This window comes from Pseudophryne corroboree, chromosome 1, assembly GCF_028390025.1.
Source record: "Pseudophryne corroboree isolate aPseCor3 chromosome 1, aPseCor3.hap2, whole genome shotgun sequence".
In the NCBI taxonomy this organism is placed as follows: Eukaryota; Metazoa; Chordata; class Amphibia; order Anura; family Myobatrachidae; genus Pseudophryne; species Pseudophryne corroboree.
The window spans coordinates 58,418,806-58,444,251 of record NC_086444.1 but is presented as its reverse complement, the minus strand read 5'-3'; the positions used below and the strand labels follow the sequence as shown (position 1 = coordinate 58,444,251).

General features: G+C 47.0%; 1 protein-coding gene across 1 annotated transcript in view; it reads left to right on the top strand.

Moving 5' to 3' along the window:
- LOC135055839 (mucin-3B-like) overlaps positions 1–25,446 on the top strand; it is a 73,499-nt gene that overhangs the window by 5,675 nt on the left and 42,378 nt on the right. The window contains exons 4-7 of the mRNA XM_063960407.1: positions 8,279–8,512; positions 10,393–10,543; positions 16,433–16,542; positions 23,606–23,719. Of these exons, the coding sequence (XP_063816477.1) occupies positions 8,279–8,512; positions 10,393–10,543; positions 16,433–16,542; positions 23,606–23,719 (609 nt within the window). The remainder of the gene's footprint in view (positions 1–8,278; positions 8,513–10,392; positions 10,544–16,432; positions 16,543–23,605; positions 23,720–25,446) is intronic.

Sequence of the window (25,446 nt, the reverse complement as noted above, 5' to 3'; positions counted from 1 at the left end):
GCTGGGAGGCACGGGGATGCTCGGAGGCATGGAGGTGCTTGGAGGCACGGAGGTCTGGCGATCACCACTCCTGGGGAACTGATGATACTCAGGCACTGATGCAGTGCCTGGTGCATGAATTTATACTTCCCATCTACCAGATATTGCAGGTTCTTATGAAGATAACGAGAGTCCAGAATAGTTTTGATCTCGAAGTCTGTCCCAGTTTCAGTTTCTACCGAAGTGGGGCTTGAGGGCTTAGAATGAAAACGATTAAGGATGAGAAGGAGAGAAACATGAAAGGCATTTGGTATGCGTAGATGGGAAGGTAATCCCAACTTGCAGACCACAGGATTCAGGATTTGTAGCACAGGGTATGGACCGATGAACCTTGGGGCGAACTTCATGGTGGGTACCTTTAGCCGGAGGTTACGTATGGAGAGCCATACCCTGTCTGCAACCTTGTATTGAGGAGCGGCTCGCCGTTTCTTGTCCGCGAAGAACTTGTATCGGACAGAAACCTTTTTAAGACTAGCATGAACCTTACTCCAAATTTGTCTGAAGTGTAGTAGAGTGGAAGTCACAGCTGGAACCTCTCCTGTTGGAAGAATTGGAAAATCCGGAATTTGTGGGTGGAAGCCATAGTTGATGAAGAACGGAGATTCACCAGTGGAGGAATTAAATGAATGTTATGTACAAAACTCTGCCCAAGGCAATAACTCTACCCAGTTGTCCTGTGAAGGGGATAGATACAGGCGGAGGAAAGTCTCCAAGTCTTGATTGACTCGTTCCGTTTGCCCATTAGTTTGGGGGTGATAAGCGGACGAAAACTTAAGTTTAATTTGTAAGGCCGAGCAGAGAGCTTTCCAAAACCTTGCGGTGAACTGTACCCCTCGATCAGAGACTATTTCTTGAGGCAACCCATGCAACCGAAAATGTTCTCGGACAAATATTAGAGCTAATTTAGGAGCTGTCGGCAGACCAGTCAAAGGAACGAAATGCGCCATCTTCGAAAAACGGCCGACGATCACCCAGACGGTGTTGAAACCTTTGGAATAGGGCAAGTCGGTGACGAAGTCCATGGAAATGTGAGTCCACGGTTTCATAGGAATGGACAGAGGACGAAGTAACCCAGCAGGAGATAGATGGGGAGATTTATGCTGTGTACACTGTGGACAAGAATTAACGTAATCCTGTACATCCTTCCTCATGGAGTCCCATCAGTAAGATCTTTACAGAAACTTGTACATCTTCTGGGCGCCGGGATGACCGGAAAACTTGGAGATATGGGCCCACTGTAGTATCCTCGACCGGAATTTAGCTGGTACGGACATTCTTCCAGGGGGAGGACCTGGAGTAGTTGAGGCAGTGGAGACAGAAATTGGATTCAGAATTAAACTCCGCTCAAAAGAATCCTTTTACTCTGTGGGAGTTTGTGAACGGGACAGTGCATCCGCTTTAGTATTTAAAGTCCCGGCTCGGTACTTGATAACAAAAGAAAATCGAGTGAAGAAGAGTGCCCATCTAGCTTGGCGAGGATTCAAGCACTGTGCGGTTTTGATATACAACAAATTTTTGTGATCAGTGTAAATGGTAATCACGTGTTTGGCCCCTTCTAAGAGATATCTCCACTCTTCCAAGGCAGATTTAATTGCCAAGAGTTCCTGGTCTCCAATAGTGTAATTTCGTTCAGCCGGAGAGAATTTACGAGAGTGAAAGCCACACGGATGTAATTTCTTATCTGAGGCGTACTGAGAGAGAACGGCCCCAACTCCGACCGAGGATGCGTCAACTTCTAGGAAGAAAGGTTCCTCGAAATTTGGTTGTTGGAGTACTGGAGCGGACATAAAAGCCGATTTCAAGTGGGAAAAGGCCTCTATGGCTTCAGGAGGCCACAAACCCGGGTTGGAACCCTTTCTCGTCAAGGCGGTAATGGGTGCAACAATGGTGGAGAAACTTCTAATGAACTTTCTATAATAGTTCACAAAACCCAGGAATCTTTGTATTGCTTTCAAGGAGAGTGGCTGTGCCCAGTCCCGAATGGCGGAAAGTTTCTCCAGGTCCATGCGAAACTCCATCACCGAGATGATATAACCGAGGAACGGTATTGATGTTACTTCGAAGGTACACTTGGATATCTTGGCATAGAGATGATTCTCACGTAGACGGCGGAGTACCTCTTTGACCTGTATCCTGTGTTCAGCAAGGTCTTTGGAAAAAATCAGTATGTCATCCAAATATACCACGACTCTTAGGTATAACATGTCTCGGAAGATTTCGTTGACGAATCCCTGGAAGACAGCAGGAGCATTGCTAAGACCGAACGGCATCACCAGATACTCATAATGCCCATCCCGGGTATTGAAGGCGGTCTTCCATTCATCTCCCTCTCTGATGCGTATAAGTTTATAGGCCCCCCTCAAATCGAGCTTGGAAAAAACGTGGGCACCACGAACTCTATCAAATAGCTCTGTGATTAGAGGCAAGGGGTATTTATTTTTGATGGTAATATCATTTAGGCCGCGGTAGTCGATACATGGTCTTAACCCTCCATCCTTCTTTTTCACGAAGAAGAAGCCCGCTCCAGCCGGGGAGATAGAGGGGCGAATGAATCCCTTGTGAAGATTGGACTTGATATAGTCTGACATAGCTTGTGTCTCTGGAAGGGACAGAGGATAAATGCGACCCCGGGGCGGCATTTTCCCTGGGATGTGGTCAATGGGGCAGTCCCAAGACCTATGGGGTGGTAACTGGTCAGCCGCCTGTTCCGAGAACACATCCTTGAACTCTTGGTACGCCTCCGGGATAAGTTCTTCCTCCACCTTAGTAGAAACACGAAGCGGACAGACAGGGGTGAGACAGTTAGCGTGACAAAAAGAACTCCAAGACCGAATCTGTGCGGTCTTCCAATCGATATGGGGATTGTGAATTCTGAGCCAAGGCATTCCGAGAACCAGATCGTGATGCATCTCCGGAATCAGCAGGAACTCCAAATATTCTTCATGTAGAGCCCCAACCTGTAATTTAACTGGAACCGTGCGTTCTGTTATGATACCCTTGGATATCCTAGTACCATTGATTGCTCTCAAGGAAATAGGCCGTTCGATGGACCGTACTTCCAAATTCAGGCTTTGGACACAGAGGGAAGAAACGAAATTCCCCGCAGCCCCGGAGTCTAACAGGGCTTCAAAAGACTTGGAAGTAACCTTGGTGGTTAACGTTACAGGAAGCAAACAGTCTGAAGTCGGAGAAGATTTGGTCGTAACCCCCAACTTGACTCCTCCGGAACAAGCTAGGCCTGCCCGTTTCCCGGACGGGATTTGCAAGACTTGATGAAGTGACCCGCAGCTCCGCAGTACAGACAGAGTTTACCCTCATGACAATGCTGTCGCTCCTCTGGGGACAATCGGGATCGGTTAATCTGCATGGGTTCGTCTGGACTTGGGACCACCGCTTGTCTTACAGAGGGAAGCCGGAACCTAGAACGATCCGATCGACTACGTTCACCTCCACGTTCCTGCATCCGGAGATCTACCTTGACACAGAGGGAGATCAATTCCTCTAAAGAATCCGGAAGCTCCCGAGTGACCAACTCATCCTTCAGGCGATCAGAGAGACCGTTCCAGAAAGCAGCTCTCAGAGCCTCATTATTCCAGCGAAGTTCAGAGGCAATGGTTTGAAAATGAACCACATACTGACCCACGGATCGGGAGCCTTGACGGATGCGGAGCAAATCAGAAGAGGCCGAGGTCATCCTTTCGGGCACGTCAAAAATTCGTCGAAAAGACGTGATGAATTTGGAGTCATTGGAAACCAGTGAATCCGAACGTTCCCATAATGGAGACACCCAATCCAAGGCAGATCCTTCCAGCAGAGAAATAATATATGCCACCTTGGACCGGTCTGTAGGAAAGTTATGTGCAAGTAGCTCGAAATGTACCTCTCATTGGTTTAAAAAACCACGACAATTTTTAGGATTTCCATTATAACGGGACGGAGTAGGCAGCTGAAGGCGCGGAGTGGCACCGGCCGATGGTTGAACATTGCTGGAAGCGGCAACTGGTGCGGCTACTGGAACTGGTGCCGGAATTACCGAGGCTAGAGACGCCTGGATCTGATCCAGACGCCCGGACAACTCCTAGAGGTACTGCATCACCTGACCTTGTGCCGCTTCCTGACTTTGTACTCGGGAAGCCAGATTCTGGATGGCACTTGAGTCCGTGTTCTGATCCCCCGGGTCCATGTGGCCTGAGTATACTATCACTGACCTGGTTTGGGAGTGTCGTGGACTCGGGGTTTCTTCTGGTGACCGGGAAGAGGAACCGCAACTGGGCCGCAGCAGAGATGGCCGAATGTAAGTTTTCCTCATGCAGGATCAGGTCGGCAAACAGGAGGCACATGTGGACGCTGAAGGTCTCCTGAAAGACAGAACTCGAAAGGTGCTGGTGAATCAGAGAAGAATAGCACAAGAAAGAATGACCTGGCACCGGTATGAATTATGATAAAGTGAAGGAAACCAAAATGGACAGATATTGGAAAGAGAAAACCTTTCAATTGTAGTCCCTATTGGCGGTGCGCCCAGAGCTAGAAAGTACATGTACTTAAAAAACTGGAGAGAAAGAAAACTCTTGTGTGGGCGCACTCTTGAAAGAAGAAGTGAGAAGAAAAAATTCTTCAAATATAAGTTGAAGAGATATTTAAAACATATATTTATTGAGTAATTATAAAATTAATAATATCCCACTGTGATCAACAAGAACAAGGTTTTTTTATTTTTTTTATTTTTTTAGAAAAGATATGTGAAAAAAGAAAAAGAAATGTTCTGGTCTGAGTAATCACACGAGACGGATTGGAAAGGTTACAGACACCTGATAGTCTGGCAACCGTTTCGTGAATTTCTGTGCTGGTCAGGTGAAACGGTTGCCAGACTATCAGGTGTCTGTAACCTTTCCAATCCGTCTCGTGTGATTACTCAGACCAGAACATTTCTTTTTCTTTTTTCACATATCTTTTCTAAAAAAATAAAAAAAATAAAAAAACCTTGTTCTTGTTGATCACAGTGGGATATTATTAATTTTATAATTACTCAATAAATATATGTTTTAAATATCTCTTCAACTTATATTTGAAGAATTTTTTCTTCTCACTTCTTCTTTCAAGAGTGCGCCCACACAAGAGTTTTCTTTCTCTCCAGTTTTTTAAGAATCAGAGAAGAATACCAGGTGCTGGAGGCACAACTGCGCTTACGTGCGCTGGGGCTTGGAGACACTGAAGTGTTTGTAGGCGCTGAAGTGCTTGGAGGCACTGAGGTGCAGGGAGGCGCTGAAGTGCTTGGAGGCGCTTGGAGACACTGAGGTGCTTGGAGGCGCTAAGGCGCTTGGGGGCACTGAGGTGCTTGGAGGCGCTGAGGCGCGTGGAGACACTGAGGTGCTTGGAGGCGCTAAGGCGCTTGGAGGCACGGAGGTGCTTGGAGGCACGGATATGCTCGGAGGCACGGAGGTGCTGGGAGGCACGGGGATGCTCGGAGGCACGGAGGTGCTCGGAGGCACGGAGGTGCTTGGAGGCACGGAAATGCTCGGAGGCACGGAGGTGCTGGGAGGCACGGGGATGCTCAGAGGCACGGAGGTGCTTGGAGGCATGGAGGTGCTTGGAGGCACGGAGATGCTCGGAGGCACAGAGGTGCTGGGAGGCACGGGGATGCTCGGAGGCACGGAGGTGCTTGGAGGCACAGAGGTCTGGCGATCACCACTCCTGGGGAACTGATGATACTCAGGCACTGATGCAGTGCCTGGTGCCTGAATTTATACTTCCCACCAGCAGCTGGTTGGTGGGAAGTGCCTGATGACGTCACCCGCCCAGACGCCGGGCCGAGCGACGGGAGCCGCCAGCGAGGACGGCCGCAGAGAGGACCAGCGCGCCCGGAGAGGTAAGTAAGGGGCCCGGGGCGGCGGCGTGACAATTACCAGCATTGTAAATTGGTGGGCGGATCCATGATGGCGCGATTCAATGCAAATTTGTGCCATCGTAAGGTGAGCGGCCGGCTGCTATCCAATCAGTACTCAGGGCTTTGTCTCTGACTGACAGCCATAGCTCCAATAATAACAAAATAGCTCCCCGAGCCGCTTATATGCTGCGCTCAGTCATGATCATGCAGTTAGAACACAGCGCCCGGAGTCTGCCTTCTTCTCTTTCCTGCAGCAAGAGAGGAGAATGTTAGCTAGGAGGCGGGAGCTTCAGGCAGCCAATCAGCACTTTTGTTGAAGCGAGCGACAGGGAGAGGCTCCAATCAGAGTGGTGCTGGAGGCCTGGGTATCTGTCAGCACTTCCTCTGAGTGGCTGGGAGTCAGGAAGCTGCCAGAAGTGAGTGTGATCACAGACACACCAAAGGCAGCAGCAGCAGACAGCCAGGTGGCTCTAGTGTCTGGGAGGAAGCCTCCCAGCCATTCCAGGAGGGTATGCGAGTATGGTCCTTGGTCATTGAGACACAGGCTTTACAACAGGGGAAGGCTGATAATAACATTTGCATAATATCGCAGCTGCGAATCCGGCAACAGACACAAGAGATGACGCAGCAGCCTCCACCTCTGAAGTAGGCCCTAAGGCTACTATTTATGAAACCCTTTGACCTGGGCAGTCATGTAGCAGTTATTGCCTGATTATCACTAAAATAAGTGAAAATTAAGCCTATAACTAGGATATACTGTATGTCAGATATCTCACTCATACCTACGACTCGGAAGAGTCAGGGCCGTCTTTTCGTATGAGCTCAATGACCAGTTGTCCAAGGGCCCCAGGAGTATAAGGGTCCTAGGCTGATAGCTGAGGGTCCCCTTTTTCCAGGGGTACCAGATTTTTTTTTAAAATCAGCCCTGGGGAACTGAAGATATCCGACTTCTAAGCAGTGGTCCCCATCCAAGCCTGTTAATTGCTCTTCCCAGCCAGATATCTGGGATTCTGTCTGACTTAAAGTTTTTCTGATGGTATAATCCAAAAGCTGGGACTCTGCCCCTTTTGGTGGACCCTGGCATCTTGTCTCTACTATGCCCAGAACCAGAGATATCAGCCTTCCAGCAGCTGGTCCCTGCTCCAGCTCCACACGCCTGGTATGCAATTTTATATATTCATTGGTGGATTACTCTGGCTCCTGAACTCTGATCCCCAAGACCCCAGAACCTCCTGAAAGGTGGGACTCTCTAGTTTTTTTTATCATGTTAAAAGCTAAGAAATCTATTTCCAGGAACTGGAGATATCTGCACACAAGCAAGCTGCCCTCCTACCGGAAAATTATGAATATTAAACCCACTTTACTATCCACCCCTCCCCTGCATAGAGGGTCTACCACCCTGGATGTCATGTACCAGGGTCCCTTCATTCAGCCCAATGCCTCCTTCTACAGTTTAGTGTTCTCCCATCCGCCCTATCTCCCACCATCTGTGCAGTAAAGGAGTCATTAGCAGAAATTACTGCTCCAGGTCCTACATGCTGAGCCGAAGATACGATATCCCTTACAACCCACGGGACATCAAAGCTCCTCTGATAGCACCCCCCACCCCTACAGCTGGAGGATGGGTAGGGGCCCCAGTGCATTGCTTTGCCCAGGGACCTACACTGCTGTTAAGATGGGCCTGGTAAGTGTAAGAGGCGGAGCACACTACAGCCACCTTATACCCCTTTCACATCGCACAAATAACCCGGTATCGACCCGGCATATTGCTCGGTCGACGCGGGTCAGTGTGTGGTGTGAAAGTGCCAAGTCCGAATTCCCGGGTCGTCTGACCCGGTAATTCAACGGGTTATAAGCAGTGTTATTCCCGGGTTGAATACCGGGTCAGTGACTGCGTAAACGGATTCCCGGGTCGATGCGACCCGGGACCCGTTTACGAGATAAGGAGAGGCGGCGCGGAGATAAGCTCATCTCCCAGTGCCGCCCTCACCTCCGCCTCCGCTGCCGGCTCCTTCCCCCGCCGCTATGGCAACCGGCTCGGCATATTGCCGGGTCTGGAAGCCAGCGAAAAGGGGTAGGAGAGTCTCCAATGCCGGATCCCACCCGGGAAGGACCCGTTTCCAATTCCCGGTTGGGATCCGGCATTGGAGATCTTAAAGGGGTATTACAGTGTATGGTGACATTGTGAATGTGTTATTTATCAAGCTTGTTCTTTCATAAGGAAAGCGCACCTGCAGTACAAATAAGGATCCATCAACATTTAAACTTCAATAGACTTTAGCATCAGTACTGTCTATATCTAAGATTGCTTATTTGAACATATACAAATCTGGAACCTTTTCCTTCCTCTCATAGGGCACAGTTTGGGTCGGTGTAATAGGTGAAATCGGCAGGCCGGCCGTCACATTTACGGTGACCTGTGGTCAAATTTTCTTTATACCCAGGAACAATATTTACTGGATGAAGAATATCGGAGACACCAACTCCACGCTGGTGTTGTTTATCTCAACACACAAGGAATATTTCACGGCGGAGGTTGATGTGTTATTTTCAGAAACGGATGAAAACGTACTGACAAGAACTCTACAAGTGAGTTACCCAGGCTATTAAATGAAATGAAAACAACAGAAAGCGCCCGATTTTGTTCAGATCCTAAAATCCACTCTTTATTCCCTTTTAGGACCAAATAATGTATAAAAACTGTAGGAATCACCACCACATATACTGGTCATTAGGGCAGGTAGAGAAATAAACATTGTCACTTTAAGATTTCAACTGGAAAAAAGAGCAGTCCTGTGACAATCAGGGAGCCTTGTACTGTATATAATGCAAAGGTCTATGTTTGTTAGGAGATGCTTACTTTGTGTTAAGTCTTTATATTTATTGTGTGTCACATTGCTAACATACCAACACCTAATATTTTGCATTAATAGGTCACTGCTTAATTGGGACTACAGCATTTTGGGGTGGGGCATAATCTGTTGCGTTGCCCTTTATTGACAGTTTGTCTGGGAACATTCCTCTTGGGAATGATATAGTGCAATGGTTCCCAAACTGGATGCCGAGGGGCATGATATGCTGATACTCTAGGGCGTCATGATTCAAGAAAGTTTGGGAACAACTGATATAATATTATGTTAATATTTACAATTTAGCATAACTGACTGTACTGCAGCTTTCTTATCTGTAGATCTGTCTATAATTCATGGTTATATAGTGTACCTGGTGTTGAAATCAAGAAAAGTTTTGGTAAGCATATTACCTTTCAAACAGCATAATGCAGATTCTCATTGATAGCAACATACCTTCCGCCAATGGCCCCCTAATCCTTAACCCCCCTTCCAGCAGCCTAAATCTAACCCTCCTTGATGGTGCCTAAACCGAACCCCACACTTCCCACAGCTTAAAACCAACTCCCCCCCCCCCCCCGTGCCTAACCCTAACCCTACCTGGGGGTGCCTGAACCTAACCCCCCTCGTCCCAGCAGCCTAACCCTAACCCTAACCCTAACAGCCTAAGACTAACACCCCACCCCCTTCGGGATTTCGGCATCGGTATTTGGACTGACAGGATTCCCTCTAATGAGACTTGTGGATAGGTGGATTATTAATTGATAGTTTATAATTTAGTAATCTTTATACTTATCTTTACACCTGATTGTATTATTTGTGGTTTTTACCATAAACATTTGTTATATGCACTTCAAGAGACAAATATTGTCCTGATTTTGGCTTCTGAACTCCCAAAGGGAGCAGCACATGGAAAAGTGGTCATGGCTTCACATAAACATGAGTGTGCAGAGGCATGACTTCTACTCAGTCATGTTCTAGAACCAAGTGGTCTTCAACTCAGTCATGTTCTAGAACCAGGAGGTCTTCTCCTCAGCCATGTTCTAGAACCAGGATGTTTTCTCCTCAGTCATGTTCTAGAACCAAGAGGTCTTCAACTCAGTCATGTTCTAGAACCAGGTCTTCTCCTCAGTCATGTTCTCGAACCAGGAGGTCTTCTCCTCAAGTCATGTTCTAGAACCAGGAGATCTTCTCTTCAGTCATGTTGTAGAACCAGACTAGCCTTGTTTTTCACCTTTAGGAGCCCACTTTCCCTTAGAGCTGGTACTGATCCTCGGTAGTCAGAAGAGTCCATAGTAACTGAGCAGCCACTTAGGATAAATCTTGCCGTCTGCACTGAACATCTTTTACATACTGTACAGTACTTACCTATTTGCCCACGTATTGCGGTCGCCTTAAACTAATTGCCACTTTAAATCTAGCAGCTACTGTATCTCATCAAAATCGCGCCGGTGACCACAAATCGTTGGTGATTATATTTAGGCCAAGGTGTACTCCTGTGTTTTCCAGCAGCATTATTATTTACTAGGCAACATTAACCTAATGTAAAAGCAGCTTGATTGTGAGGTTTTCTATTGTGGAAGTATATATTATGGTCCCTTATTTGTTTTTTTCTCACAGCCCTTAGGTGGAATTGATTTTATCCAAAGTTTCAGACATCGCAACAAATCACAAGTAATAAATCTGGTTCCTAACACCTTGGGTCTCACAAGCAGAGAATATCCTCAGTCTGACGCCAAGGAGATCTGGGAGCATTTCTATGACCTTGAAGGTACAGTACACATAATGTATTTTTGGGATAATAAGTGCTTCCTTTAACATGCAATACATTGTATGATACCCGGAATATACACAGTGCACATAAATACATACATCAGTTTTACTACCAAGATCCAGTTGAAAACTTTTCTCCTCGTTAAAAAAAAAGAAAATATATTTTAAACTAGCTAATATTTAGATATTTTTTTTTAAAGATTGTATCCACATCTGCTTTCCTTCAACCTTCTACTAATCCTAGGTATGGGAAAGTCCATAAATCTAAGGATTGGTGATCTCTCAATGACTGGACTTAGGGACACATTTACCAACGAGTTTTAGCTATTTAAGACTCATTGCCTATGATAAATGGTGCTCCAGCCAATCAGGTGAACATTTTTGGTGTTTATTTTGCACAGCAGGTCAGCACATAGCAAGTTACATCCATATCCAGTTGGTATTACAGGCAGTAGCATACAGGCACTTTCAGCATAGCAGACTCTTGATAGGTTCCAGTGGTCCCTAGTCTAACCCACACAACCCGGTCTATCACCTGGACACTAACTGCTGTCAGGAGCAAGGTGACTCTGCCCTGGAAACCCTTATATCGGGAGATCCCAGGTGCTGCTGATCACACACCTGGGCTTCTGCTACTGCTTCCAAACCTGGTATGGAACCTCCACATTACTTTCACATGGAACAATGCTGTCTCTGCCACAATACATATAAGGAAGGAATAGTGAGCTCTCAATGACTGAATACAGGGGGTCAGTCAGATCTGATCGGTGGGCTGCTAATTTTGCTGTCCTGCGTTCAGATAGTCGCCGCCCCCAGGGGGATGTATATTCACCGTGCAAGCGTGCGATCCTATGTGTACGCCGAGCTGTTAAAATTCACTTTGTGCAGTCTCTGCGCAGCCCAGGACTTACTCCTACAGTGCGATAGAATCAGGCTGATCGGGGCAGGAGCTCACGTCAGACACCCTCCCTGAAAACGCTTGGGCACGACTGCATTTTTCCGGACACTTCCAGTAAACGGTCAGTTACCACTCACTTCCTCCTTGTGAACGCCCGTGCGATTAGAAATTTCGCACCATCCTGTCGCTGGCCGGCGATGCCCTTTGTTGTTGTCCGACACACGTGCACATTGCGGTGCATACGCATGCGCTGTTGGTACCTGATCGCCTGCTGTGCGAAAACGCACAACAGAGATCAGATCTGAATGACCCCCATAGTTCTTTTAGCACACCTGGGTGAATTCCATCTGGGCCAGGTGTATTAACTGTCTTTTCCTTAGGCATCTACTTCTATCTTGGTCAAGTGACATTTAATGGCGCAGACAGATTATTGTAGAGATAAGCAACATTTTCAAAACAGTAGCACAGAATATTCGAAAAACAAAAAGGTATTCAGGTTCCAAAAGGGGAATATATGAAATATAATAGTTAAAACACAATATTTTACATGTATAATGCCAATACTATTGACAATCTGAGCTTAATAGTTGCTCCCCAATAGGAGAAACTCCTATGACAAGTAGAATAGAACTGAAGAGCACCCATTAGCTACTGTAAGTTACACTAACTTGTGTTTAAATGACCATGGGGTCTATGTACTAAGCTGGAGAGAGGTGAAGTGTACAGAGATAAAGTACCAGCCAACCAGCTCCTGGCATTTTTCAGCCTGTAACATGACAGTTAGGAGTTGATTGGCTGGTACTATATCTCTCTCCACAGCTTAGTGACCCCTTAGGGGTGTGTTCAATAGCTGTCGGAAGCTGCCGTCTTGTCGGAAAGACGTCAGCTTCCGACAGAATTCAGTCGAAATGGGTTCCGACCTATTAAAAAAGAGCAGTTTTTTCCCGACAAGTCCGGAATTCCCGACTTGTCAGAAAACATGTGGATCAGCGGAATAAGCGCCGTTCCGCGTTCTTCTGTCGGAAACGGGGCCAATTCTGACAGGTTTTGGGCCCCTTTCTGACAATCTCAATCCGACTTTCAAAAAAATCAGATTGAGTAGGGCGTCCCCCAGCTAGGCTCCTCACCCCCCCACCGCTGCACACATCTCCCCAGCTGCTGCAGACTTTTCCTTCTGCCGGCCACCGTTGTCAGCTCCCCCCGCCGCCGCCACCTTCCAGCTCCCCCTGCTGCCCGCCACCGTCCAGCTCCCCCCACCGCCTGCTGCCGTCCAGCTCCCCCTGCCGCCCGCCGCCACCGTCCAGCACCCGCGCTGCCCACCGACATCCAGCTTCGCCCGCTGCCACCGTCCAGCTCCCCCCGCTGCCTGCCACCGTCCAGCTCCCCCCACCGCCTGCCGCCACCATCCAGCTCTCCCCGCTGCCCGCCACCGTCCAGCTCCCCCCACCGTCCGCCGCCACCGTCCAGCTCCCCCCACTGCCCAACGCTGTCCAGCTTCCCCCTCCGCACGCCGCCGCTGTCAGCACACCCAGCAGGACAGGACCCCGGGTATGGCCAAATCCGACGGCCAGATTTGGCTCAAATCCGACAGTCGGATTTGGCCGTCCATTGAATAGCCCTTGTCGGATCCATTCCGACAAATGCATGTCGTCAATGGATCCGACAGTTATTGAATATACCCCTATGTCTGAAAAATGATAGTTTGGAGCTAATTGCTTGGTACTTTATCTCTCTCCAAACATTGAGGCATATGCCCCTATGTATGAATTGCTCTTCCTTTAAAGAGGCTGCTAAATCTACCTTTGGATGAGATGTACTAAAGCCTTTGAGAGTGATAAAGTGAAGAGAGAAAAAGTACCAGCCAATCAGCTCTTAACTGCCATGTTACAGGAAGTGTTTGAAAAATGACAGTAAGGGGCTGATTGATTGGTTGGTAACTTATCTCTCTCCAGTTTATCATCTACCCATTTGACTTTTGCCAAGACCGCATTGCTCTGTATTACTCCATACTGGACCTGATTCAGTAAGGATTGCAAATTCTGCTAAGTAGCAGAATTTGCAATCCCTTGATTCACACACTGGGGGCCGCCCATCGCAGGGCACAGCATGCTAATCGCTGGTCCCTACTTGACCACGCTGAAATTGCATTTGCACCGCAATTTTATCGTGACCGCTAAAATCAGGGTATACTCCTGCCGGCGCAGCCTGGCTGTGCCCGCAGGAGGTCTGCCGCCATTTTTGTGATCTCAGCGGCTGCGTGTGACTTCACGCAGCCGCCCGATCACGCCCACTGTTTTTTTTGCAACGCCCCCGTTTCTACATCACCACCCCCGCAACGCTCCATCTTGTAAACGGAGCGTTGCCGCCCCCCTTTCACCAGGCAGAGGCATTCGCAGTAAATGAGAGTGCATGCGCCCGCTGGGTGAACACAATAATTCAGGTTGGATCGTGATTTATGATCTAACCTGAATTAGGCCCATATTCTGCTGCTCAATCATGACTTGGGCGTTACCAACCTTCATTGTATCTCTATACCAGTGATTCCCAAATGCAGTCCTCAATGCACCCCTACAGTCCAGGTTTTAAGTATAATTAATTAGTACCTCAGTCAGTTTGATTACACCTGTGCACAAGCAGGTATATCCCTAAAACCTGGACTGTTGAGGTGCCTTGAGGACCACATTTTGGAACCACTGCCCTATACTATATCCTGAGGACACACAAGTTGTTCTAAGGAATTTTTTCTCTCTTTTTGACTTATGAGATTCCAGGATTTCTAAATATATGCATTGTGATTTTAATAACTTCTGAATATGTTGTTATTTCATTTATATATTTTATGTTCAGTATGTGGTCACATTTATATACCAGTGACGTGCGGTGAGGTGAGGCAGAGCCTTTCCTGTTATACTAACGTATACGCCAGAGTTTTGACTATATAAAGTATATGAAAAATACAAAGAATATATTAGAAATATCTTCTTTGTATTAAACATCTGCTGTACAGTATGTGGCCATCCTGGAAATATGCAGTCAAATATAGTCATAATTATTATCAACACGCATTTCGCCAGGCTCATCTTTGTTGCAAACCTTGGGCATGCACAATAGATGGCAAAGGAAGTGAATTAACGGAAGCTACTGTATCTGCAGCGGGTTATGGACTATCCCCATCCCACCCCCTCCAGGATACAGACTACTCACCGTGCACATGCCGTTGTTGCAATCCCTATTAAATCAGCCAGAACTTGGCATAGGCTCATCTCTGAATACAGTACTTGCCAATGACACAACTATCCCAACTACAAATGCCCTACTGCTACACAGTTACTCCATTAGCCATAAGTAGAGATTCGGATAACTTAAGTGGGGCGTCCTTGGACACATGCACACAGTAGGCGACTCTGAGTCAAGGCAATAGTGTTTCAATCAAACAAGGGAAACTACAACAAGTCCTTGTGATTATGGACTCCCAGTGAGGGCTTTTGCTGTAGATACTCACTTGAAGATAATAAATGATCACCTGTACATCATTTCTTTAATGAAGCATTTCAGAAGACTACAAGTAGTCCTCAAAATATAGGGCAGCACGGTGCTGCATTGCTGACTCATACCACTGGCTCCATCCACACCAAGTTCCTTTATGTGTGCAGTTTGCCTTTTCTCCCCATATTGACATGGGATTCCTCATTGTTCTCTGATTTCCTCCAACAAAGTCCAACATTTATAACGTGGAAGGTTATTTGTCTTCTGATAAAAAAAGGACCCTAGCGTATTTGTGTGGCAGAGAATTTAGACTGCAAGCTCCAATGGGACAGCGATTGATGTGAATGATTAGTGTAGCTAGAAGCTATAATTCTAGGGCAAGGGAGCGATAACCCAACACATTCCATTGATTCTGATACTACAAAATCCTATCTCAGATTTCCACCTGCCATTCTTGTGATACAGGGGCTCATTCTGAACCAGAATAGAGGCAAATGGCGAGTTTTTGCATACAGTGCATCTCAGATGCAAATATACACATTTGCGCACAATCCCTGCATTAGTTGAACAGATAATTGCATTAGCACTAGGTAGTAAATCAGGCTTGGCATGTGACTCAGAATCAGCCCCATAAAATGCCCATTGATTTGATATACTCCAAGTACCACGGAGTTCATATCACAGGTCCCAAGTACCAAGTATTCCATATCACAGGTCCCAAGTACCAAGGGTTCCGTATCACAGGTCCCAAGTACCAAGGATTCTGTATCACAGATCCCAAGTACCAAGGATTCTGTATCACAGGTCACAAGTACCAAGGATTCTGTATCAAAGGTCCCAAGTACCAAGGATTCTGTATCACAGGTCCCAAGTACCAAGGATTCTGTATCAAAGGTCCCAAGTACCAAGGATTCTGTATTACTGGTCCCAAGTACCAAGGATTCTGTATCACAGGTCCCAAGTACCAAGGATTCTGTTTCACAAGCAACAAGTACCAAGGATTCCGTATCACAGGTCCCAAGTACCAAGGATTCTGTTTCACAGGCACCAAATACAAAGGATTCCGTATCACAGGTCCCAAGTACGAAAGATTCTGTATCACAGGTCCCGAGTAGCAAGGATTCTGTATCACAGGTCCCAAGTACCAAGAATTCTGTTATCACAGATCCCAAGGGGTAAATTTACTAAGGTGGGAGATTTTTAGAACTGGTAATGTTGCCCATAGCAACCAATCAGATTATATCTATTATCTGCTTGAAGCAGCTAGATAAATGGTAAGTAGAATCTGATTGGTTGCCATGGGCAACATTACCAGTTCTAAAAATCTCCCACCTTAGTAAAGTTACCCCCAAGTATCAAGAATTCTGTATTCCAGGTTCCAAGTACTGTACCAAGGAATCTGTATCATAGGTCCCAAGTACCAAAGATTCCGTATCACAGGTCCCATGCTTCTATTACTTTAAGTTCAACTATAATAATGAATGTTTTGTTTATTGATTCTAGGTGCAACAAAATTGGTTAATACTGGAACACAAATTACATGGGCTCGTTTCTATAAGAATACTACAGGACTAACAGAAGAGGATATTATTTACGGAAATTCAATATTCTCGGTAATACACACTATTCTAATAAGAAAAAAGTTGTATGTTTTAGAAAAATCTTAATTTAGAGACGTTTATCAAAAGTGGTCCAGAGAAAAACGGTGAGCAGAGACAGGTGTCCTGAGCGATCAATCAGAATTTTTCTTTTGATTTAAATTTACTTTGTTTGTATCAGGGGGGAAAAGGGGGGGGGGGGGGGGTTGGCACTGGCTTTTGCCTTTCCATCACTTTATAAATGTTCCCAATTTGTGTCAAGAACAACTTCAAATATGCAGTCAGCCATAGCTAATAACTATGGCAACACTAACATAAATTCCTACAAGTGCAACAAAGAATAAAACATTCCCATAAGTAATAAATAATGCCCACCAAATACGTATCTACAGTAGCTCTACTGCTCTTGAATCGCTTTAATCAGCTTATTTATTTCACTTATTAATTTATATAAAAATTAATTAAATTAATTATTATTCTTTAATTTATGTAATTATTATTATTATTATTATTATTATAATATTTACTATTGAATAATTAATTTAATAATTCAATTTAGCCTGCTGAATGTTACTTATGTAAATTCATAGATTAATTTATTCTAAAACATTTAAATTTCATAGACAAAAAGGACATAAAATAATGAAGCAAGTGAAGAGAAGAAACAAAAAAATAATATTTGTAATTACAGCGGCAGAATGAATTAACGAGTCATTTAATTTTTGCCATCAAATTCTTAAGCAAAATAAAAAATGATACACACAACTTAATTATTCATGAGAACATGACCTATCAATTCTAAATGCTGCATGCATCACCGATAGACCAAGTGCACAGAAAATAAGAATTTACTCACCGGTAATTCTATTTCTCGTAGTCCGTAGTGGATGCTGGGTACTCCGTAAGGACCATGGGGAATAGACGGGCTCCGCAGGAGACTGGGCACTCTTTAAAGAAAGATTAGGTACTACATCTGGTGTGCACTGGCTCCTCCCTCTATGCCCCTCCTCCAGACCTCAGTTAGGGAAACTGTGCCCGGAAGAGCTGACATTACTAGGAAAGGATTTGGAATCCAGGGTAAGACTCATACCAGCCACACCAATCACACCGTACAACTTGTGATAACTATACCCAGTTAACAGTATGAACAATAGCTGAGCCTCATTAAAGAGATGGCTCAGAACAATAACCCTATAGTTAAGCAATAACTATATACAAGTATTGCAGAAGTCCGCACTTGGGACAGGCTCCCAGCATCCACTACGGACTACGAGAAATAGAATTACCGTTGAGTAAAATCTTATTTTCTCTGACGTCCTAGTGGATGCTGGGTACTCCGTAAGGACCATGGGGATTATACCAAAGCTCCAAAACGGGCGGGAGAGTGCGGATGACTCTGCAGCACCGAATGAGCAAACTCAAGGTCCTCCTCAGCCAGGGTATTAAACTTGTAGAATTTTGCAAACGTGTTTGATCCCGACCAGGTAGCAGCTCGGCAAAGTTGTAAAGCCGAGACCCCTCGGGCAGCCGCCCAAGAAGAGCCCACCTTCCTCGTGGAATGGGCTTTTACGGATTTAGGATGCGGCAGTCCAGCCGCAGAATGTGCAAGTTGAATCGTGCTACAGATCCAGCGAGCAATAGTCTGCTTAGAAGCAGGAGCACCCAGCTTGTTGGGTGCATGCAGGATAAACAGCGAGTCAGTTTTTCTGACTCTAGCCGTCCTGGAAACGAGTAGCCGCAGGCACCACAATAGGTTGGTTCAAATGAAACGCTGATACCACCTTAGGGAGAAATTGGGGACGAGTCCTCAATTCTGCCCTGTCCATATGGAAGATCAGATAAGGGCTTTTACATGACAAAGCCGCCAATTCTGACACACGCCTAGCCGAAGCCAAGGCCAAAAGCATGACCACTTTCCACGTGAGATACTTCAACTCCACGGTCTGAAGTGGCTCAAACCAGTGTGATTTTAGGAAATCCAACACTACGTTGAGATCCCAAGGTGCCACTGGAGGCACAAAAGGGGGCTGAATATGCAGCACTCCCTTAACAAACGTCTGAACTTCAGGCAGTGAAGCCAGTTCTTTTTGAAAGAAAATAGACAGGGCCGAAATCTGGACTTTTATGGATCCCAATTTTAGGCCCATAGTCACTCCTGACTATAGGAAGTGCAGAAATCGACCCAGCTGAAATTCCTCTGTTGGGGCCTTCATAGCCTCACACCAAGCAACATATTTTCGCCATATGCGGTGATAATGTTTTGCTGTCACATCCTTCCTAGCTTTTATCAGCGTAGGAATGACTTCAACCGGAATGCCCTTTTCCATCAGGATCCGGCGTTCAACCGCCATGCCGTCAAACGCAGCCGCGGTAAGTCTTGGAACAGACAGGGCCCCTGCTGTAGCAGGTCTTGTCGGAGCGGCAGAGGCCAAGGGTCCTCTGAGATCATTTCTTGTAGTTCCGCGTACCAAGTTCTTCTTGGCCAATCCGGAACAATGAGTATAGTTCTTACTCCTCTCTTTCTTATTATCCTCAGTACCTTTGGTATGAGAGGAAGAGAAGGGAACACATAAACCGACTGGTACACCCACGGTGTCACTAGAGCGTCCACAGCTATCGCCTGAGGGTCCCTTGACCTGGCGCAATATCTTTTTAGCTTTTTGTTGATTCGGGACGCCATCATGTCCACCTGTGGCCTTTCCCAACGATTTACAAGCAGCTGGAAGACTTCTGGATGAAGTCCCCACTCTCCCGGGTGGAGGTCGTGCCTGCTGAGGAAGTCTGCTTCCCAGTTGTCCACTCCCGGAATGAACACTGCTGACAGTGCTATCACGTGATTCTCCGCCCATCGGAGAATCCTTGTGGCTACTGCCATTGCCATCCTGCTTCTTGTGCCGCCCTGTCGGTTTACATGGGCGACCGCCGTGATGTTGTCTGACTGAATCAGCACCGGCTGGTTTTGAAGCAGGGGTTTTGCTTGACTTAGGGCATTGTAAATGGCCCTTAGTTCCTGTGTAGGGAAGTCTCCTGACTCGACCATTGTCCTTGGAAGTTTCTTCCCTGAGTGACTGCCCCCCAACCTCGGAGGCTTGCATCCGTGGTCACCAGGACCCAGTCCTGAATGCCGAATCTGCGGCCCTCGAGAAGATGAGCACTCTGGAGCCACCACAGCAGAGACACCCTGGCCCTCGGGGACAGGGTGATCAACCGATGCATCTGAAGATGCGATCCGGACCACTTGTCTAACAGATTCCACTGAAAGATCCTTGCATGGAACCTGCCGAAGGGAATTGCTTCGTAAGAAGCTACCATCTTTCCCAGTACTCGCGTGCAGTGATGCACCGACACCTGTTTTGGTTTCAGGAGGTCTCTGACCAGAGATGACAACTCCTTGGCCTTCTCCTCCGGGAGAAACACCTTCTTCTGTTCTGTGTCCAGAATCATACCCAAGAACAGCAGACGCGTCGTAGGAACCAGCTGCGACTTTGGGATATTCAGAATCCAGCCGTGCTGTTGTAGCACTTCCCGAGATAGTGCTACTCCGACCAACAACTGCTCCATGGACCTCGCCTTTATAAGGAGATCGTCCAAGTACGGGATAATTATAACTCCCTTCTTTTGAAGGAGTATCATCATTTCGGCCATTACCTTGGTAAATACCCTTGGTGCCGTGGACAGACCAAACGGCAACGTCTGGAATTGGTAATGGCAGTCCTGTACCACAAATCGGAGGTACTCCTGGTGCGGTGGGTAAATGGGGACATGTAGGTAAGCATCCTTGATGTCCAGTGATACCATAAAATCCCCCTCTTCCAGGCTTGCAATAACCGCCCTTAGCGATTCCATTTTGAACTTGAACTTCCTTATATAAGTGTTCAAGGATTTCAAATTTAGAATGGGTCTCACCGAACCGTCTGGTTTCGGTACCACAAACATTGTGGAATAGTAACCCCGTCCCTGTTGAAGGAGGGGAACTTTGATTATCACCTGCTGGAGGTACAGCTTGTGAATTGCCGCCAGTACTACCTCCCTTTCCTTGGGAGTAGCTGGCAAGGCTGATTTGAGGTAACGGCGAGGGGGAGACGTCTCGAACTCCAGCTTGTATCCCTGAGATACCACTTGTAGAACCCATAGATCCACCTGTGAGCGATCCCACTGGTCGCTGAAGTTCCGGAGACGGGCCCCCACCGCACCTGGCTCCACCTGTGGAGCCCCAGCGTCATGCGGTGGACTTAGTGGAAGCAGGGGAGGATTTTTGTTCCTGGGAACTGGCTGTCTGGTGCAGCTTTTTCCCTCTACCCCTGCCTCTGGGTAGAAAGGACGCGCCTCTGACCCGCTTGCCTTTCTGAGGCCGAAAGGACTGTACTTGATAATACGGTGCTTTCTTAGGCTGTGAGGGAACCTGAGGTAAAAAGGTCGACTTCCCAGCAGTTGCTGTGGACACGAGGTCCGAGAGACCGTCCCCAAACAATTCCTCACCCTTAAAGGCAAAACTTCCATGTGCCTTTTAGAATCAGCATCACCTGTCCATTGCCGAGTCCATAATACTCTCCTGGCAGAAATGGACATTGCATGAATTCTAGATGCCAGCCGGCAAATGTCCCTCTGTGCATCCCTCATATATAAGACTACGTCTTTAATATGCTCTATGGTTAGCAAAATAGTATCCCTGTCAAGGGAATCAATGTTATCTGGTAGGGAATCAGACCATGCTGCTGCAGCACTACACATCCATGCTGAAGCAATAGCAGGTCAAAGTATAGTACCTGAGTGTGTATACACAGACTTCAGGATAGCCTCCTGCTTTCTATCTGCAGGCTCCTTTAAGGCGGCCGTATCCTGAGACGGCATTGCCACCTTTTTTGATAAGCGTGAGCGCCTTTTCCACCCTAGGGGATGTCTCTCAGCGTAACCTATCCGTTGGCGGGAAAGGGTACGCCATTAGTAACCGCTTAGAAATCACTAGTTTCTTATCTGGGGAACACTACGCTTCTTCACACAATTCATTTAACTCATCAGATGGGGGAAAAGTCACTGGCTGCTTTTTCTCCCCAAACATAATACCCTTTTTTGTGGTAACCGGGTTAATGTCAGAAATGTGCAACACATTTTTCATTGCCGTAATCATGCATCGGATGGCCCTCCGTGTCGACATCTGTGTCTGCCATCTGAGGTAGCGGGCGTTTTTGAGCCCCTGATGGCCTCTGAGAGGCTTGGGCAGGCGCGGGCTGAGATGCCGGCTGTCCCAAAGCTGTTACGTCATCGAACCTTTTATGCAAGGAGTTGACACTGTCGGTTAATACCTTCCACATATCCATCCACTCAGGTGTCGGCCCCGCAGGGGGCGACATCACACTTATCGGCTCCTGCTCCGCCTCCACGTAAGCGTCCTCATCAAACATGTCGACACAGCCGTACCGACACACCGCACACACACACAGGGAATGCTCTGACTGAGGACAGGACCCCACAAAGTCCTTTGGGGAGACAGAGAGAGAGAGTATGCCAGCACACACCAGAGCGCTATATAACAGAGGGATTTACACTACTACAAAGTGAATTTTCCCCCAATAGCTGCTTATTATCACAATTTGCGCCTAAATTGATGTGCCCCCCCTCTCTTTTTTACCCTTTCCGTAGTGTATACTGCAGGGGAGAGCCTGGGGAGCATCCTTCCAGCGGAGCTGTGAAGAGAAAATGGCGCTGGCTGTGCTGAGGAAGATAGCCCGCCCCTTCAGCGGCGGGCTTCTCCCGCTTTTTTAATAATATTTATGGCGGGGGATTAGGCACATATACAGTTTACAACTGTATTATGTGCATTTTGTCAAGTAAGGTATACTAATTGCAGCCCAGGGCGCCCCCCCCAGCGCCCTGCACCCACCAGTGACCGGAGCGTGTGGTGTGCTGTGGGAGCAATGGCGCACAGCTGCAGTGCTGTGCGCTACCTTATTGAAGACCGGAGTCTTTAGCCGCCGATTTTCTCTGGTATCTTCCGTCTTCTGGCTCTGCAAGGGGGATGGCGGCGCGGCTCCGGGAACGGACGATCGAGGTCGGGCCCTGTGTTCGATCCCTCTGGAGCTAATGGTGTCCAGTAGCCTTAGAAGCACAAGCTAGCTGCAAGCAGGTAGGTTTGCTTCTCTCCCCTAAGTCCCACGTAGCAGTGAGTCTGTTGCCAGCAGATCTCACTGAAAATAGAAAACCTAACAAATACTTTCTTTTTTAGTAAGCTCAGGAGAGCCCACTAAGTGCATCCAGCTCTGGCCGGGCACAGATTCTAACTGAGGTCTGGAGGAGGGGCATAGAGGGAGGAGCCAGTGCACACCAGATGTAGTACCTAATCTTTCTTTAAAGAGTGCCCAGTCTCCTGCGGAGCCCGTCTATTCCCCATGGTCCTTACGGAGTACCCAGCATCCACTAGGACGTCAGAGAAATATCCGTCTGTATTGTGTGTGGGTGAATATAAATGTTAAGAACAACTTTTCCAATGAACTCATTAGCTCGTAGAGGTGCCTTGGTCTTCCACACTAGGTGGAGGAAAACATTGTGTGGGCTGAATCAATCAATATTCATGATAAATCAGACTTGATAATTTGTGCTTTTAAAATTCAACCAAAATTAGGAAGTTTGATAAAAAAAAAAAATGTTTACACCAAACTATATACATACATTTTCTGAGGTCATCAAAATATCAATTGCATGATACTTTAAACCTAAGACATTTCATGGGGGAATTTTTTTTTTTTTTTTTGCACCCCGCCATGGCATATCGCCAGTCCCTTTAGACTGGGTGATATGCATTTGTTTGTTCTGGCGCTGGGCGCCCAATACTTTCCACACTTATCATGCCCAAATAGACCTGGTTTATCAGCAAAAAACAGCTAAATCCCTCTAAACTATTAGACCCTACTAGAAAAATGTGAGAAAAGCCTTCCTTTTCTGCTCGCCCCTTTAGGAACAGGTGAGCAGAAATATTGGCCACCCACAGGTATTCGTGCCCAAATGGAGCAACGATTAAATTCCCCTCAATGAGTTTAGTGTTTGGAAACATATTAATGTGTTCATAATTTCATGATTTCAGCATCCAGATACTCTGAGCCTAGGAGTACTGACATTGAAACCGTATGCTCTTTTGGGTCCAAACTTTCATTTAAATGCACATGAGATGGGATATGTGCTCAGAGGCTGTGGCAAGGTAAGCATATTTAAAGGTTTCAAATCAGCATACAAAAAATATGAGTACAGTACCATTGAATGATATTTGTATACTGTATAACAGTGGCGTGCGGTGAGGTCAGTGGCTGGGGAGGCACTGGCAGCTAACCAATCTCCTCCTCCTCCCCCTATAGAGTGGGAAAAAAAAGTGTAGTCCCCCATACATTGCTAAAACCAGCACCAGGCAGAACCAGCCAGGAGGGGGTAATGCCATAGCAGGGGAGACACTCAGTGTGGGGTCCCCCTGCCATAACATTAATCACCCCCCAAACCAGTCAGCCCAGGGCTGGAATTCCTCGGAAGTGGGGACCCCAAAAAATAAAAATGGGGTCCCCCCTCCCGAGCAATAACCTGATAGCCCAGTGCTATGCCCCGCACCCCTGGTGGCGGTGGGTGCGGGGTTTATTGTTAATTTTGTTCTTTACAGGTGGCCTACAGGTCCCAGCAAGCCTGCCCCAGCATGCTGGCACTTGGAGAACCACAAGTGCCAGCATGCCCGGACATAATGGGCCCGCTGGCACCTGTAGTCCACCTGTAAAGAAAATATTAAAATAAAAACACCACACCATCTTTAAAAAAAAAAGTTTATTAGTCATGGTCTTCACCTGGGGGCGGCGGCTGTTAAGCTCTTTTGCATAGCCGCCGCCCATCCAGGACTTCCGGCGTCTTTTGTCTTCAGGAGCTCTTCTCCGCTCCTCCTCCGCCGTCAGACTGACGCCGCTGCCTCGCACTGACTTATATAAGTCAGCCGGTGGGAGCGATGATGCAGCGAGCCGTTATTGGCTCGCGGCGACCATCTTGAATTTAAAAAATGACGCTGAGGCGCCATTTTTTTTATTGGTGCTGCTCCGCTGCCAAACTCTGCAGAATGGAAGGCAGGGATCTCGGATCCCTGCCTGCCGCTAATATCACCGCCACCCGCACCTCCTCCGCTGCCACCGACGTCCGCACCTTCGCCGCGCCCACACAGTGATGACAGTGGATCCAGTGACGGATTCGCTGGCCAATCACTGTGGCCTCACTCACAGGGGCGTGCTTTCATGGGTTGAAAGCACGTCCCTGTATGAAAGCGGACCTCTAATGGTGCCGCTTTCCCATGTACTGTATTTCCAGAGGGCTTTTAATGCCCATGGCTAGGCCCCGCCTGCGCCTGACCCCTGCTCCCACACCTTTCCCCATTCACAACGGGAGGCACCATGATCGGTGCCTCCCAAACACATTTAAACAGGGATAATGATTACATTAATATAAAGCAGATACTTATGACACAGAATATGTGTCATAAGTATCTTCTTGATATTATTTTAATCATTAATGACATGGGAGGCACGTCCCTGCTGTATAAGTATCTTAAGAGCAAGCACTCAAACGGATTCATTTTACCATTGTATCCCAACAATTTGCAGGTGCACAACTGGGACAAAAAAAGTAGAGATGCTCAATTTTTTTCAGTTAGAAACAGGGGCGTAGCCAGAACTTTGTGGGCCGCATAGCAACATTTTTAAGAGCCCCCCTGTCCTAATGCTTCTAGAGAGACACTTCTCTGCTGTGTTGTTAATTGTATGCCCTGTATTTGTGCCCTAGTTCATTGTATGAACCATAGTAGAGCCTTATTTAATGTTATACCCCATAGTAGTGCCCTAGTTTCTTTTATGAATCGCAGTAGTGTATAAGTTCACCCTATGTCACATTTCAGAGCTGCCAGTA